The sequence below is a fragment of the Sesamum indicum genome, linkage group LG11, assembly GCF_026168435.1.
Source record: "Sesamum indicum cultivar Baizhima isolate 11 linkage group LG11, ASM2616843v1, whole genome shotgun sequence".
In the NCBI taxonomy this organism is placed as follows: Eukaryota; Viridiplantae; Streptophyta; class Magnoliopsida; order Lamiales; family Pedaliaceae; genus Sesamum; species Sesamum indicum.
The window spans coordinates 12,530,759-12,547,289 of record NC_142667.1 but is presented as its reverse complement, the minus strand read 5'-3'; the positions used below and the strand labels follow the sequence as shown (position 1 = coordinate 12,547,289).

General features: G+C 29.6%; 1 protein-coding gene across 2 annotated transcripts; it reads right to left on the bottom strand.

Annotated features, from left to right (window-relative positions):
* Nucleotides 1-10,691: 10,691 nt before the first annotated feature.
* Nucleotides 10,692-13,107, bottom strand: PAP28 (purple acid phosphatase 28). 2 transcript variants are annotated; one of them, XM_088875249.1, is made up of 4 exons: nucleotides 12,800-13,103; nucleotides 12,543-12,690; nucleotides 11,694-12,121; nucleotides 10,692-11,444 (listed from the first exon to the last, which is right to left on the bottom strand). In XM_088875249.1, the coding sequence occupies exons 1-4, from the start codon at nucleotides 12,989-12,991 to the stop codon at nucleotides 10,983-10,985; spliced, it is 1,230 nt and encodes a 409-aa protein (XP_088731375.1). In that variant the 5' UTR covers nucleotides 12,992-13,103; the 3' UTR covers nucleotides 10,692-10,982. The 2 variants fall into 2 exon arrangements, with proteins under 2 accessions (XP_088731375.1, XP_088731376.1); XM_088875250.1 differs by having other exon boundaries at nucleotides 11,303-11,459; nucleotides 12,800-13,107.
* Between the last annotated feature and the right edge of the window lie 3,424 nt (nucleotides 13,108-16,531).

The window sequence follows — 16,531 nt, the reverse complement described above, 5'->3', positions numbered from 1 at the left end:
GCCACTAATTATAACTTAACTTGACCAGAACAAATATTGTCACAATATTATCAATCTTAATTATTAATTTTGTCAAAATTATATTAATAAGAATCAATATCAAAAAATTGTGTAAAGTAGTCATTAAAAGCAATTAGTCACGACAACATGATTGTGTATAAAGTTGTCATTGAATGCTATATATAATGATAATTTAGTGAATAATAATTATTTTTATTATCATAATTAATATTTTTGTTGTCATGTATCACTAATTATTTATAGTGTTCGGCTAATAATTATATTGTGAGAAAATTAATATTTTACATTTTGCAATTTAAGTGAAAAAAATATAGCAATAAATTTGATGTAGAGAATAATTGAAATTAAATTATGGGCAAAATAGATAAATAAATATATAAATAAGTTTTGTTATTGTAAACAATTCAATTACTATTAGTTCTTCCATAATTACTATTTGTGGGGTTTGATGCAAATTGGAATTCACAAAAACAGGAAAAAGTGCTCCTCAAAAAATACAATTTTGAGCCCACATTTATTTATTTCATCCTTATATATATATATATATATATATATATATAGAGAGAGAGAGAGAGAGAGAGAGAGAGAGAAATTCACAAAAAAAAAAAAAAAAAAGTGGTCTTCTTCTTAATATAAAGGGGAAAGAAAGGTGGCGAAAGGAAAAAGAAGCTGCAATGCAATGAGAGAGATAAAAGAGAAAGTCTTATATTTTTGCCTTTTTCATTATTCTTTTTCTTTTTTCTTTTTCCATACAAATGTTTGTGTGTATATATGTTTTTTCTATTTTCCTTTTTTGGGTAAAATTTTAGTAGCTGTGACACGCAATTTCTGTGTACATAAAATAAATAATTTTTCACATTTTACAGTATATTATAAATAAGATAAACCAATAAATCACATTTAAAAGAAAAAGAAAGAAATAAAAGAAAACTAACTAAAGATATTAGTCACACAATAAAAGAATTGGTGTTATAAAAAACATAATAATTAAAATAATTTTTAAAAATATCTAATTAGGGGTATAATTGTCTTATTTAAAAATTAGTGTGGTAGTATCATAATCATTGTTTATGAATGTGGAGAGCTTTTCTTTTTTTTTTTTTGGGGGGGGGGGAAGATAAGTTTCATAGATAGAAAAAAAAAAAAAAAAAAGAGAGATACAGTACAACAATGCTCGTATAATCCGTTATCCCTTGACAGGCCAAGGGATATGACATAATCTATAAAGTGCACTAATGCTAATAGAACTGGGAAGATTTTTGCTAAGAATCCGTAGTCTGACGTCCTCTATGATCAATCTAGCTAATATAGCCAGCGTCCTCAAAGTGTGCTCGAACTGAGAGCCTTTCTTTCTTACACTCACAACGGGTGGTTCACTGTAACAATTTTTAAGTACAACCGCTAATTATATAATTCTAAAAATTAATTGTAACAACTTTCTTCTTTTACAAGTGGCTCTTTGTTATTTTAACACCATCACACAAATTTATTATTGTGTAATACTTTAAGCTGGTTTTATTTTATTTATTTTTTAAAAGATGATTGATTAATTTATATATTTTATTTTTTGCTATAGAAAATTTATAGAGAGAGGATCGGAAAAAGAAAAGAAAAAAAGAGGGGAATGATGGTAGAGAGACAGCGTTTTATTCCTCAACTCCCCCAAAAGCAACTCTCTGTCTGCTCTCCCCATAATTATTTATTTGTTGCATCTCTCTTTCTCTCTCTCTCTCTCTCTGCGCTTTGCGTTAAACAAAACCTTTTTATTGTATTGGAATTATAATAATAATAATAATAATAATAATGTGATGACAGAATGAATGAAGATTATATATATAAAATAGTTAATTATGATATCGAAAAACCCACATATTAATATAACAACTTTTTGGTAAATCAAGACAAGATATTAGATATCTTCTCTTGAATTTCTGAATTGCATGCCTTCCCATCTTTTCTCATTCACGCTACCCCCCCCCCCTCTCTCTATATATATATTCCCCTCTTTTATCTAGGGATGATTATATTCCGTTCTCCCGAGATTTTATATAATTATATATAGAGTTAGTATGTATTTCTGAAGTTTGTTTTTGCATAACAAAAAGATTTTTTTATTAATTAAAATCCACTAAATTTGTTGATATTAGCAAGAAATCGAACGAAAGTTCATACTTACCCCCAATTGATTTATTATTCACTTGGTCCATGTTGAAGACATTGCACATGCTCTTTTCCTTAACAATTTTAACGAAAATAAGTAGTGGGACATAAATTGTATTTTTTTTTTTTTTAATTTGTGGCACTAAATTTGATGTATCGTAAAATAATAGGACCAAAACCACGAATGAACTAAGTTATGGGATGTAAATTATAATTTTTCCAATAACTACGCATGTTATCTATATGGTTGTTTGATATTAAATGTACGTAAAAAAGACAAGTATAATACACTCAATTTGAATTAGAATTTTTAAATATGTATTACTATATGAAAAAGTATTCATTAATATTCCTTTCTCAATTTATTTTATGAATAAATGTTGACATAACATCTTATCAAAATTATCATCTATAAATAGTAATTTTTGTTTTAAATGAATAGTTATAATTAGAAAAATAATTAGGTAGATGAATAATAGCAACTTTTTACAAAGGCGGGTAACGATAACTAATGGCTTTTATTTAGTCAAGTCATAGATAACGTCTACCTAATTAATATCCCAAGTCGTGTAAAGTTTTTGAGATTACATATAAATCGCCTTTTAATGACTATTATCATTTTACATTAACAGAATCAAACATTTCAGAAAGCTAAAAAACCATTCTCATCAATAAATGATTATTATTAATCCCTTTTATTTAATGATCCTCTTATTTTTTAAATTCTGGAAATAAATTGAATAGTTCCGATTCCGCTTACCTCCCACGTCACATGGGCCGTAGATCACTTGTGGGGTATTTACACATTCTCTACGTACCGATGCAGCTCCCATATTGATAGAAGAATACAATACATCAAGAATTTAAATCAACGAATACGTTTAAACAAGATAAAAACAAAAACAAAATTATTTGTTGTTTATTTTATAATTATTTTGGATGGAAATTAATCTAAAAATACTAAAAAATCTAAACAAATAAATTAATAAAAAGAAAAGGAGGGTGAATAAATGGGATTCAAATCATTGGAACATGATCCTTGATGAGTTCATAAAGTTGATGAAAGCAAATTAAAGGGATGAATTTTTGTTTGCTCTTCTTACAAGAAAAGTATCATCAATTGATCATGAATTGATTGAGACTATAATTATATGTATATATATATATATATATATATATATATTCTTGTTTGTGGTCTGAAAGGTGCAATCTTTGGAGAGTCCAATGATTTGGTTTGCATGTTCCAGGACAAATATTCCACAAAAGCATCACTGTAAAAATCATAAGCTCTCTCTTCAATCCTACATTTTTGGCCCACCTCCCCACAACACACTAAAACATTCTATTTCTACATTTAAATTAATACTATTGCAAATTATAACATTTTTCTTCTTTAACCACATTATGATGATTTTTCCCAGTTGTGTTTCTCATATAAAAACAACAAATTAAATTATTCAATATTCAACTTTCAATACAAATTTCAAAAATACTTCTTCTTTCTATAAGTTTTGAGTCTCGACTCAATAAGTAGTGAGACGATAAGTGAGATAATGATTAAATATTATATGAAACAATTAAGATGATTGAGTCGATGTACATTTGATTCAATTAAGTTTTATTAATAATCAAATATTTTTCAAGCGTGATATATATTTTCTACGTAAGAGATATTAATTAAAATAAATTTGAATAATAATATGCACAATAAGCTTTGATTCGATTTACATGCCTAGCGCTAATTAGCGAACAAAATTAGGATTTAAAGGGTAAACACAAAGATTATAATTAAGATCAAGAGTTGTATAATAAAGAGTTTGAATCTTTGATTTGTGCGTGGGATGTGGAGTCTTCAACCTTACTATATGTACTTTTTTGAAAAATAAAATAAAATGTCTAAAAACTTTGTTTAGGCCAATCAATTAAACATTGTTTTAAGAAGTAAACTTGAGGCATCAAGACTTTATTCGAAAATCGCATAATCATGGGTATTTGTCGGCCTCTACGGTATAATTATTGACATTGCATATGCAACAAATTAAAAATAATGTTATTATAAAATATTTGTCGTAATTAATCATAATATATATATATCTATGTTATATGATTAGTAAATTAAAGTTTTCAGTTAAAATTTGCAATCACACCGAGCCCTCGATTTTTATCTTTGAATCTTTGTCATATTTCCAGCTTTTGGGGTAATAAATTTTGTAGAAAGTTGGTGATGATGATGAAATGTACTATACATTGAGGACCATTTAAATTTTGATGTTGATGATGCATATAAATGAATGCCAAAGTCCCAAAGTCATACAATATATGTAGCAGCTAGTGGAAATTATGTATGGCAAAATGATATTTTTTATTTGTATGTAGTCATAGTACTGTATTTTTGGTCTTATAATTTACTTTATTTATATATTTAATTCTTTTTTGACGAATTCAGTCATGAACATCTCTTATTTAATTATTTTTTTGATAAATTTAGTCCCGTGTTGATAATTTTAATCTTAACGATCTATAGTAGGACAAAAGTAATATCTAATCCAGGGTGAATGGGACCAAAATTATCTATACATAACTGAATTTGTTAAAAATGGACAAAATGTGAGATATTCACAACTAAATTGGTCAAAAAAAAAATATTAAATTGTGTAAATAGAGTAAATTACAGGACAAAAAATACTAACGACCTATAGTTAGACGAAAAAAATAGAATTTTGCTGTTATATATATTCAGACAATTCTCATATTACAAAAGATAGCAACAAAAAGCTGATTAGGATGGATGAGTTCTGAGGACCATCAAAATGACTTTTACATTATTATATGTTATTATTAATAATTATTACTAATGAGACGAAATTGTTTTATTTACAAGCAATCCTAACTATAACAGTTGTCATTATACACAATTGGTGAAAAAACAAATATTATAGCGATAATTAAATCTGTTATCGCTATATTATTATTGTAAATATATCACTTATTATCTATACTCACAATTTTATATATAACTCTTTTGCCATGAACCGTTTAATTAAGTGACAAAATTGAATTTTTCGTTGTAACTTATATTTTATTTTATATATGCACATAAGCATACCATAAATATGTTATTTATTTGAATATAAAAAATATTTTATATCCATAATATGTATATATAAAAAGAAATAAACAAAAAAACATGAATTGCAATAGAAAATTGAAATGAAGCTCCAACTCCAACTCATGATATTGATGTGTGTGTGTGTGTGTGTGTTTGCATCAAAATACCAAAATCATCTTTTGCTTTTTCATTCCCCCTTTCCTTACTTTAATTTTCTCCATACGTACATTCCATTCCTCTGCCTCGGCCTTCGAGTTCCGGATTCATACTTCATAATAATAATAATTATTATTATTATTTATATTTTCTATATGACATTTCAATTATATTAATATAAATATGTGTGAATTGTGATTGATTGTTGCAATATATATATATACATATATATATAATTACAAATTCTCTTTTGTTGTTTGGGAAAATTATAAATACTTCTCTAATTTTAACGTTCGTCTAATAATATCCATAATTTTTTTGTGGTGAAGCGACCAAAATTTCCTTTTGGATTGTTGAATTATGTCTATAGTTTTTAAAAATATTTTGATGGACTAATATGCTTTAACGATTATTTTTACTTCACATCCTCAATTTTTTTTTATATTTTTTCAAATATTCTATTTTTTAATAGAATATTGAGCAAATATAAAGTAGTAATTTTCACCTCACCGTCTAGGAGCTACATAATTATTTTTAATTTGAGGAGAATATTTATAATTTTTGAAACATCGAAAAGATATCTAATCATGCCAAACCTGAAGGGTAGTTGTAATTTACCATCTATTTTTTGACATCGAATCCCATAATTTATATATTAATTTTGATAATGCCACCTCATCATATTATGTGAATTATGAAAAATGTAAGATAATAGAAAAAATAGAAATTAAGAAGGAAAAAAAGAAAAAAGAAAAAAGAGTGAGAAAAAGTGGAGAGGAGGGGAAGGCTTTTTTGGTACTGAAATCAAAGAGGTTGATTAAAGGTAGGGTCAGCAGTAAGCAAAGAAAGTCATGAGAGACAATCAGAAAAAGGATAAAAGTAACTTGTTTTCCCTTTTTCTTCTTTCTTTTCTTTTTTTTTTTGTTAGATTATAAATAAAATTTTTAAAATTTATCATAATTATAACTATTTTTTATTTATTTAAAAAATTATAAATATTTTTTAAAATTAAATAATTATCTAATAAATACTTCTCTTAACAACATATTATAAGGGATATTTATTAGACGATCGTTAATTTTAAAAGAGTATTTATAAATTTTTAAATAATAAAAAATATTTATAATTATAATAAATTTTATAATTTACCCTTTTTCCCTCTCTCTCCATTTTGCATGCAACCTTATGCCCTCATCATTACTCCCACCTTTATACTTTTATTTTTTTTAAAATGTTGGGATTTTATAAATACATCAGCACATGAGATGTTATTCATTTAATTAATTAATATTATCACAATCAAATAAAAATGGAACAGAATTAATTATGATATTATTATATTCTTAATTAGCAAAATTAACCATTAATAAATAAAAATGTTTCACATAAGTAGTATTTATTATCTACCAAACCGCTGTCAAAATTCTAGATTGAAAATAAATTAGGGATAATTATATTTACATCCCAGATGATTTATTTATATAAACCATCCATATCTTTTGAATAATTGTACATACACGCATCAGAAACCTCAATATTTTTTTTACAGAAATCATTCCTATTTTCTAAAAAATGTCAATATCATTAGACAAACTTCTTGACCGTTAGAGGTAATTTTTGTAATTACACAAAAAAACAAAAATATTTAGGGAGTATAAATATAATTATGAGCATAGATTATTGAAGTTGTCCGAATATAAAATAATAAAAATGAATTGTTAGAGGTAGAAATTTGGGTTGAATCAACTCATCTGCATATATACAAAGTCAGCAATAATTGTAGATTCTGATAAAGAATGAGGACAAATTGATTCTGAACCTTTATTCCTACAAGTGGTCGCCCACAAACATGCCATCCAAATAAAAATAATTAAAAATAATGAGGTGTAACTAATAATCATTTCTAATTTAATAAAAAATAAATAAAATTATGACTGAGATTGGTAACATCACTATTTTTGCTGCATGCCGGTCTTCCGAAAAGTTTAAGCGACTTATAAATTTTAAAGACCTTTACAAAATAAAATTGTAAGGATTCATATATACAAATTTAAAATGAACAATATTTCATGTAAAAAATCAAAATCCTAATCTATATATATATATAGAAACAAACACTTATACGTTTAAACATCACTTCTTGGCTCAAAGTGTTTGGGTGGAGACAAGAATTTAAGCTAATTCATTTTCATGAAAATTAATGATTCATAAATATAAAACCATGTTAAAAACTTTACCAGATTGAAACCTTTTAACCATTCTACTATGCGTCATGCTGTCTCCACAACACACACACACACACACACACTGCATGCAGACAAAACAACAAAACATACAAACAAGAATGTATATGAATACAAATGAAGGAATAGTAATTTGGTAGGTATGCACGTACGTAAGTAGCAGTATATATAAAGTGTGTGTGTGTGTGTGTGTGTGTGTCTCCTGAGATGGCAACACAGTACGAATGATTAGGGTATGTATAAGGGGTGTTGGTATGGGAATAGACTAGTCGTGAAGCTGCTGGGCATGTAAAAAACAGAGATGTATGGACAAAAGAGCAGATCGGAGGATGTCTTTAATTTGTTCCAAACTATTATTATGTTTCATCTGTCGGAGGGAGGATTATTAGCTTTCCCCCAATCTGGACATTTTTACTGCCTAAGTTCCTGTTCAAAACCCATCACACCATTACCTTTTACTGCACCTACCCCTTCACGTTTGGAGCTTGCACGGCTTTTATACTAGCACACTATCAATTTATAATAAAAGATACGAACTAAATAAGTGGTGGCTAAATTATCATCCAACAAACCATAAAATAATAATAATAATAAGGATAAATTACAATACGCTTTGTCATAATTATAAGAGATAATTACATTCTTCTTTTATGAGGTTTGGTATAATTATACATAAACTCCATGTGGGTTGGGTCGGGGGAAAATATTATTTAGCCGCATAAAACAAGGGTAGAATTTTTTTTTGTACCCACAATTATGATAGATGATACTTTTAGTCCATAAAACACAAAATCACGTCTTTTTAGTTCTAAAAAATGTGATTTTGGATTTTTTTAGTCTCAAAATTACAATGTCTTTTTAGTTATAAAACCACAAGATATGTGACTTTTGGGACAAATTAATACCGACGGTCACTGAAAAAAGTATTTGTTAGACATCCAATAATTTCAATATTTATAAAATTTTTAAATAATAAAATATATTTTTAATTATGACAGATTTCAAGAAAACGAGTTTATTTGACCTAAATAATAGTAACAATGCATCGTACAAATAGTTGTAATGATGTGTAGAAAAAATGAATGTGGTGTAGAGAGCAAAACAATAAATATTGATGCAGAGTGCAGAGAAGATGAAATGGAGGAGGTGCAGAATTTAGCAGGAAACTAAAGTAGGTTAATGATGAAGATGAGAGTAAGTTAGGATGGAAATGAGTGACATTCCAATTAGAGTGAAAAAGGCGTAATTAATGCAGCAGCAGCAGCAGCACTACTATACTGTTGGAGTCAAAAAGTTGTCATCAACTTTACATCTTTGTTGGATCTTTTTCAGTATGTCTGTCTCTCTCTATATATACACTTTACTACGTACGATAAATGTATGTATACGTAGTAGTGTAGTGTAGTGGAGTGGATGAAAAATCAGTGGGTTTCATGAGGTTGGAATCAAGAAAAGCTTTTCCCGTATCTACACATTTTCATGCTGAGTGGATCCTCCTGATCTCCTGCATGCTGCACATTTACATTTTACTAGCTACCTATACACATATATATGTTATGTTTGTGTGTCTGTCTCTCTCATCTCTCATCTCTCTCTCTCACTCATCCAAGAATTTCAATCAAGCAGATGACAAGTGAGATAAAGGCCGGGAGGTTCTTTTTATCTTGAATAGAGTGTTTATTCTCCCCATTTTTTCATGACACACACACCCTTTTGTTAGAATTATAATAATTATTAAAATGAAAGAAGCAGGGTTAGAGAGAGAGAGAGAGAGTGGGGGAAAATGACAAAAGGAAACAACCCCAATTACCTAAAATTCCATCTTGTCTGAATTTCTGATGCACAAATACCGTATCTAACATTCATTCAAGAAAACGCATGCCCTTTAATATCTATATATTCATTTCTGACATCCATCAAATTTCTCTCTCTGGGCATATGGGCTCACCTTTTCAGCAAGCATGGATTGATTCTCTTTGCTGTTAATCCATCACTTTTCTCAAGAGATAGTACTAGATTCTGCATCTCACTTTTCACTTATTTTAACATTATATATACATATTTACATCAACAAATTCCTATTACTAACATCACATGATTCTTACTGAAATTCATATACACTTCACATAAATAGAAACCCATTTATTCATATGTAATACTATTAGTAAAAAAGAAGGTCAAAATCAAGAAACATGGTGATGTGAGTGTCTCCAAATATGAGTTTTATGCTGTATATATACACTAATTTGCATGGGGTGGGGTGCGGGGTGGGTTGCAGCAGTGAGAGTCAGAAAGACTTTAATTGTGATGATTGGTGGGGTGAGGTGGGAAAATGGAATGTGGGAATATTTGTTGGCTTTTTAGCTTCTTAATTTGCTACTTTTTGGGGGTGGGTTTGAAAGAATGTTTCTTTGCTTCTCACTCTCAACTATTGTCTTTCTTCTTCTTTTTTCTGCCTTTTCCCCACTCCATTTTGCCTTTTTATTTACTACTAACATTTCTTTCTTTCCTTTTTTTTACCACCACCACTTCTCCTTGTGCCTATTTTTTTTTTTATGTTTTAAAATTAGTTTATATATAATTAACATTCCACTTTTAATAACATTGTTAACTACCATTAAACTCATGTTAAGTTGGATGTATATGTATGATTGTCGCACACCCTTTATTTTAAATAAACAAGTGAGATATGTGTCAATCATCTGACTATTCAGTACACAATATGAAAGGTAGCATACCTAAATTCAAATTTCATTAGCCCCATAAGATTTGCACTTCCATATTGGGACAAAAGGCCCAAAGAATTGTGTTAACCCAATTCCTGGGCAAATTTGGTGTCCACTGAGACAGTATTGATCATAACATGGTCTTGGTGTATGTACTAAAACACAACACACGCCGATTAAGAAACATAGCTGAAGCACAATATTAGTCGCACACGAAAAACGACAGACATCCAGCATTATGGGAAGAACTTCAACCATAAAGGCAGCACCAAGAGCTAGAAACACAAGCAAGAAATGCAGATATTTGCTTCCTCAAATGTCATAAGATTTGACTACAAATTCATACGTTTATGCGGAAAAAACTATTAAAACTTGTGACTTTCTGCAATTTCAGAATGACTTTACGCCTCCAACAGGTTAATTAGTTTTCCAAATTGCCCCTCTCTTCAAATGGAAGCATCTCTCTATAACCTAAAGATAGATCCATGTGAAACAAAGATTCAACAATACATGAAATTGTTATCCGTGGTACATTAGAGCTGCTATACATCATGGCATCATATCCTTCTAAGGCCTTCTCTCCCAAAGGATTTGTTCGTCAATTTTGCTCAGCTTCTCGTCATCAAGTCGTTTCCACGTCTTGATCCTTCCTACTCCACTCCATGACTTTTCCCCTTTCGCAAGTTCTGCCAAAATGACTCTGCTTCTTCTTGGCCATCCAGCCTTACCATAACCATGATACCCAAACCCTCCACCATAACAGAACCATAGGCCTCCAAGAGTCCCACAGAAGTCATTTTTGTGATCATGACCTATGAACACAGCTTTCACATCTCCCATAGAGACAAGTGTATTAAGAACTCCCGAGTTTACTAGGGAACATGCTACCCATTCTCGATATTTACCAACCACATTGTAGATAGGACCTTGTTTGATTTCAGGAATTGGAATGTGGAAGAATGCTAATGATGGGCTGATTGTTGAATGTGGAGAAACTATAGGTGATTCCTTGCTGTCCAGCTTTTGTTCCTGTTAGTGTGTTGCCTGCAACATGTTAATAATCTAAATCTGCAATACAGCCTCCTGAGAGTTGAATGAAATAAAAAAGATTGCAGGATGTATGCCTATAAACACAATAAAATTAAACCATAATATTCTAGAATTTAATGGATAATTATATATAATTTCATACAAACCGAAAATGTTTTCAGAAAATTATGCAAGTGTGCAGAATTACGCGACTGACTGAGAATTGTTTGAATCTAACAGATGCTTTACCTGAACTTTCTGAGAAACACGACGAAGCCAGTTAAGTTGGGATTCTTTAATCCAATCATAAGTCCAAATCCCATCAACGAAGGCTCTATCCCCACTGTCAAGAAAATAGAGATTGAGGACACTGCTATTGGCAAAACTGGAGCCTGGAGCACCCCATACTCTCAGATCAAAGTTTCCAAAGCCATCGATTTTTGGCACTGGATGCTGTTTGTTGTGATTGGAGGTCTCTTCAACTGACGGAAAGGTCTGTGATAGAGAAAAGTCCATAAGGGATATGAAAGACATAAGCTCTTCGCGAGTCATGGTGGATTCTTGATCGTGATTCCCTAAAACTGCTGCCCAAGGAATTCCAGATTTCATAACCGGGCCAAAAGCTTCAAGCAGAGATTCTGCAGCATCAGAAGCGCTACTCCCGAATATGTTATCTCCTGGATTGCACAACTCACATAAATCAGAAGAAAAACTAATTGCATTCACTTATACAGTTTCCTCACAAGGAGATTAAACTTAACTTTACTTCATCTGTGTCCTTTAAACCTTTGCATTGAGAATCAGCCCACATAGTCCTTCACTCTCAGCCCCAAACCATAAACACCTATAGTTACAAATTTTTAGCTAACATCATTTTTAACAAATTGTCAATCACCAAACAACCCAAGCAAGAAACACATTGCTTCATTACTCCTTTGTTAATTTAACGAGAATGTCTCTATAAATCCAAATACTGCATACAAGACACAACTACCAGAATCCTAGTTTTTCACACAACAACACAGAATTTGAATTGAATCTGACACGACACAAGCAAAATCCATGTATCTAGAAATAGTAACATTAAAATTCGAGTACCAGTAAAAGCGACAAAATCAGGGTTTTCAAGCTGAATCATCTTCTCAAGAAACCGAGTCGTATTCAAGTCCGAGCAGTACTCAAACTCACTCTCCAACACATCTCGGCAACGAGTCAACTTCCCATTCCCGAAATGCATATCCGCCACCTAATATCAAAAACCCATAATCATCACAAAAACAAATAAAATTCAGAAACAGACCCATAATTCATCAGCATTTCTAAAACCCAGAAGACTGAATCATCTTTAAAATCACCTGGAGGATTGTGAAAGTCCCATCAGCGCGAAATCGCAGGGGGAGGGGTGCGACTCTCTTGACTCTAGCATTCTGGTGGTCAAGGGCGAGCTTGGGAGAGATAAATATGGTGTTGAGAACATGTACGGAAGCAATTACGAGGCAGAGGTAAAGGAAAGAGTGGATCCATGACATGCTATTACCGGGATCCATCTTTTGCTCAAGATTTCCGTTTTAGAGATTTCTTGTCATTTCCGTTTGCTTTTCTGTTTCTTCCATCTTAACTGTGTTTTGATCAAATTCAGAGTTTTGATCAGAGTTGGGCCATACGTTATTGGACTTCATCTGGCTGTTGCTTTTGGACTTTTTTATGCATTACAATTTGGACATTTTAAGTGTTATGCAGGTGAAATGATGTATTTGTCCGAACGAAAAGGTGACTATTTAATTTGAAAAATCATAACCTTTTATAAGTATATATATATATATTCAATTTGTACATGTGCGTTCAATAATATTTTTCCAACTTTAATATATTTTTTATTTTATTTTATTAAGGGAGTTCAAATAGTATATGCACCATCATTTCTCAATATTTGTAATACTACAGACAGTTGGATCATTGTATTTTGGGAGACAATTGCCATCAAACTATAAGTACATGTGCAGACAATTGTAGTTTGAAGAAAAGAGTCCAATTCTTGACCCTGATTTGAGTTAACCCACAATTACGTACAGAGTTAATTACAATATTTTTGTTTTCATATAAGTACAAAATTATTACATGAGAATGTTAAATGAGATGTGACATACTGAAAATTTATGTAATTATTTTGCTAGTGTCGGCATTTCTCATCTAACCCTAACGAAAGGAGGTCGGATTAAAAAGTGAATTTTTAAAGAAAGTGTAAGTATACTTTAATTTTTTAATGATTTATGTTATTTGATCATACATTAAAGATAATATATAAAAAGAAACAAAAAATAATTATATGGGCTAGGGGTACCCCTACATCTAATATCATGTAAATTTTTGTCCAATTCATACCGATTATTACTGTCGGAAGACACACACTATTATGTGAAATCTGTTCAATTGATTTAATTATATAGTTCGATCGATTTTCGGAGGACCCTCATCAACAAAATTGTCCTAATTAGACAATTCATAATTAAACCATTATAATTTTTTTTTTCTTGAACATCATAATTTTTTTTATCTTATTAGCCTATTATTATATATAATTTAATAGTTTAATATTTCAATCAATTGATACAATTAATTAATTAAAAAATTACGAGGACCGATTCGAGTCCTCGCCTACTGGCTTTTTCATTATTTTAAACACAACGATAAGATTAATGATTGGCAGTAGCTGCCAATAATAGTTTATCTGATTACAAATTCAGAGTTCAATTCTGAAACTTCCATCATAATGTAGTCTTTCTGGTTCTGGAGTAATGACAGAGAAAGGCTAACCGACATCAATTTTTTCTTTTTTCTTTTTTGGGATTATAGAAATCTTTAATATATTGAGAAAAATAATCAAGAAGTGTGTTACCTAAATATCAGTCACATCCCAACGGGACATAATTTAGCTGGTAAAATCACGACCAAATGATTAAGGGTTCGGGTGTCATCAATGTGTTGGTGGTAGTCTACTTTAATAATAGTATTTGGTTTACTGTATACGAGTTATTTATTTGTTATATATATTCGATATTGATAATTAATATAAATTAATTTTTTATAGTTGAAATTCATGGTGTAATCAATTTACTAAAAAAAAAAACAATTAGATCAAAAATTCCTCCAACATAGATATGAAGTTATGTAGGCAAAACTACGTATTGTGCTAATAAGGTCTTAGGTTTAGACCCCATCAATATTTAGGATGTTATTCTATTTTAACAGAAGTTAACGTTCTACTTTAATAGTAGGTGTTGATTTGATATGATTATTTGATATTGATAATTTGTATATGATATGTCATAATTGTTGATAGTTGTTAATTATAGTTGTTAGTTGGCAAAACTGAGTCTGCGTGACGTTAGAGGTCATGGGTTTGAACCCTACTTTATGCGTGAGAAGTTGTTTTACTGAATAGTAGGTAGTATATTTGATACTACTATCATAGTACGACTGTTGTAACGGTTTTTTAAATATTGATATCCAACATGAAAAATTGTAGTCAAATTATTACAATTATTAATAATTCATTCACTCCAAGTAAGAATTTCATTTGGTTGAGGGATGAAGACAAGATTTGGTCCCTCTTGCAGGAGAAGACAAAATGATGATTAGGATGAGATTAATTTACCCAAATCCTTTGATTAAATGAGGAAATGTTTGATTAATTAATAAACATAATTAGGAGGAAAATCTTTCTAAAATCCAATATATATAATATAAAAAATGAGTTTAATTCTTGTTGGTTGCAACTTCCCAATTTTAGCAATATTTAAATTTTTCAATCTTTAACCCACCATTGAAAAACATCATTCTACACCTTAGATTAGAGGGAAACATAAATCACTTACACTATCATTACACATCACAACAACCACTGTAATAATTATGGATATACATTTTTTTTAATTAGTAATTACTAATTACTAATACTGTTTATAAATTATAATACTCAAACACAACGGGTTCTCCTAAAATTCATCATAATTACAATTATTTTCTCGTTATTTGAAAAATTACAAATATTCTTTGGAATTAACGGTCACCTAACAAATACTCCTCGTAATGGCCTATTGTAGGCGTATTTGTTAGACGTCTGATTCCAAATGAATATTTATAATTTTTCAAATAACGAAAAAATATTTGTAATTATGACAAATCTCAAGAAAAATATATATTTATAATTATAAATTGAGCCGGATACATATATATATATATATGTTTTCCTAATTGGAGGATTGTTGGATGAGAGGAGTATGGTAAAACCTACTAACTTGATGTGCTCTCAAACGATCACTACTGTATCGGCAATAAAACCTAGTTTAGCTAATCAAGTCTTGATAGTAGGTAGGAATCCATCTAAAATAATAAAAACTGTTGATTAGTAATGAATATTTAATTCTGATAATTAATAATATATATTAATTATCAAATTTTATAATATATATATATATATACCTAATTTGCTTGGAAAAAAAAATCGTGCTTTTTATTTTTAATTATTTCCAGACAAGCGGAGCCAATAACAATAGGGTGAATGAATAATTACTTGTATGATTTTGAATTCATGAATTTTTTCTTCTTCTTTTTTCTTTTTTATAGAAATGGTGATCGAATTTACATCAATGCCAATAAATTGAGAGATACATCGATTCAATCAATAAACTCACATTAAGTGACTAAAATACTCATTACAATAAATTATTTAAATAAAGTGAGGCAAATATGAGATTCAAATCTATAACCTCAATTTTATTCATAAAATTTCAATCTTAATCATTAAATTATGACATTATGAACAGTGAAGGCATGACTTTGAAATAGTAGACGTTCCTTGGTCGACATTTGTGTTTGTAATTATTTGTTAGTACAACAATTTTTAAAAAAAACATGCGACAGTCGTCAGCGTTCTATTATCATGTTAGACCATAATAATAACTGATAAATTATATTATTCTATTATCATTTAAAATCATCGACAAATTAAATTTGTCGATGAGGTATTGTCCGATTAATAAGATTGAGGTGTTACAAATAAAAAGTTATGATTAGGAGTTCAATTA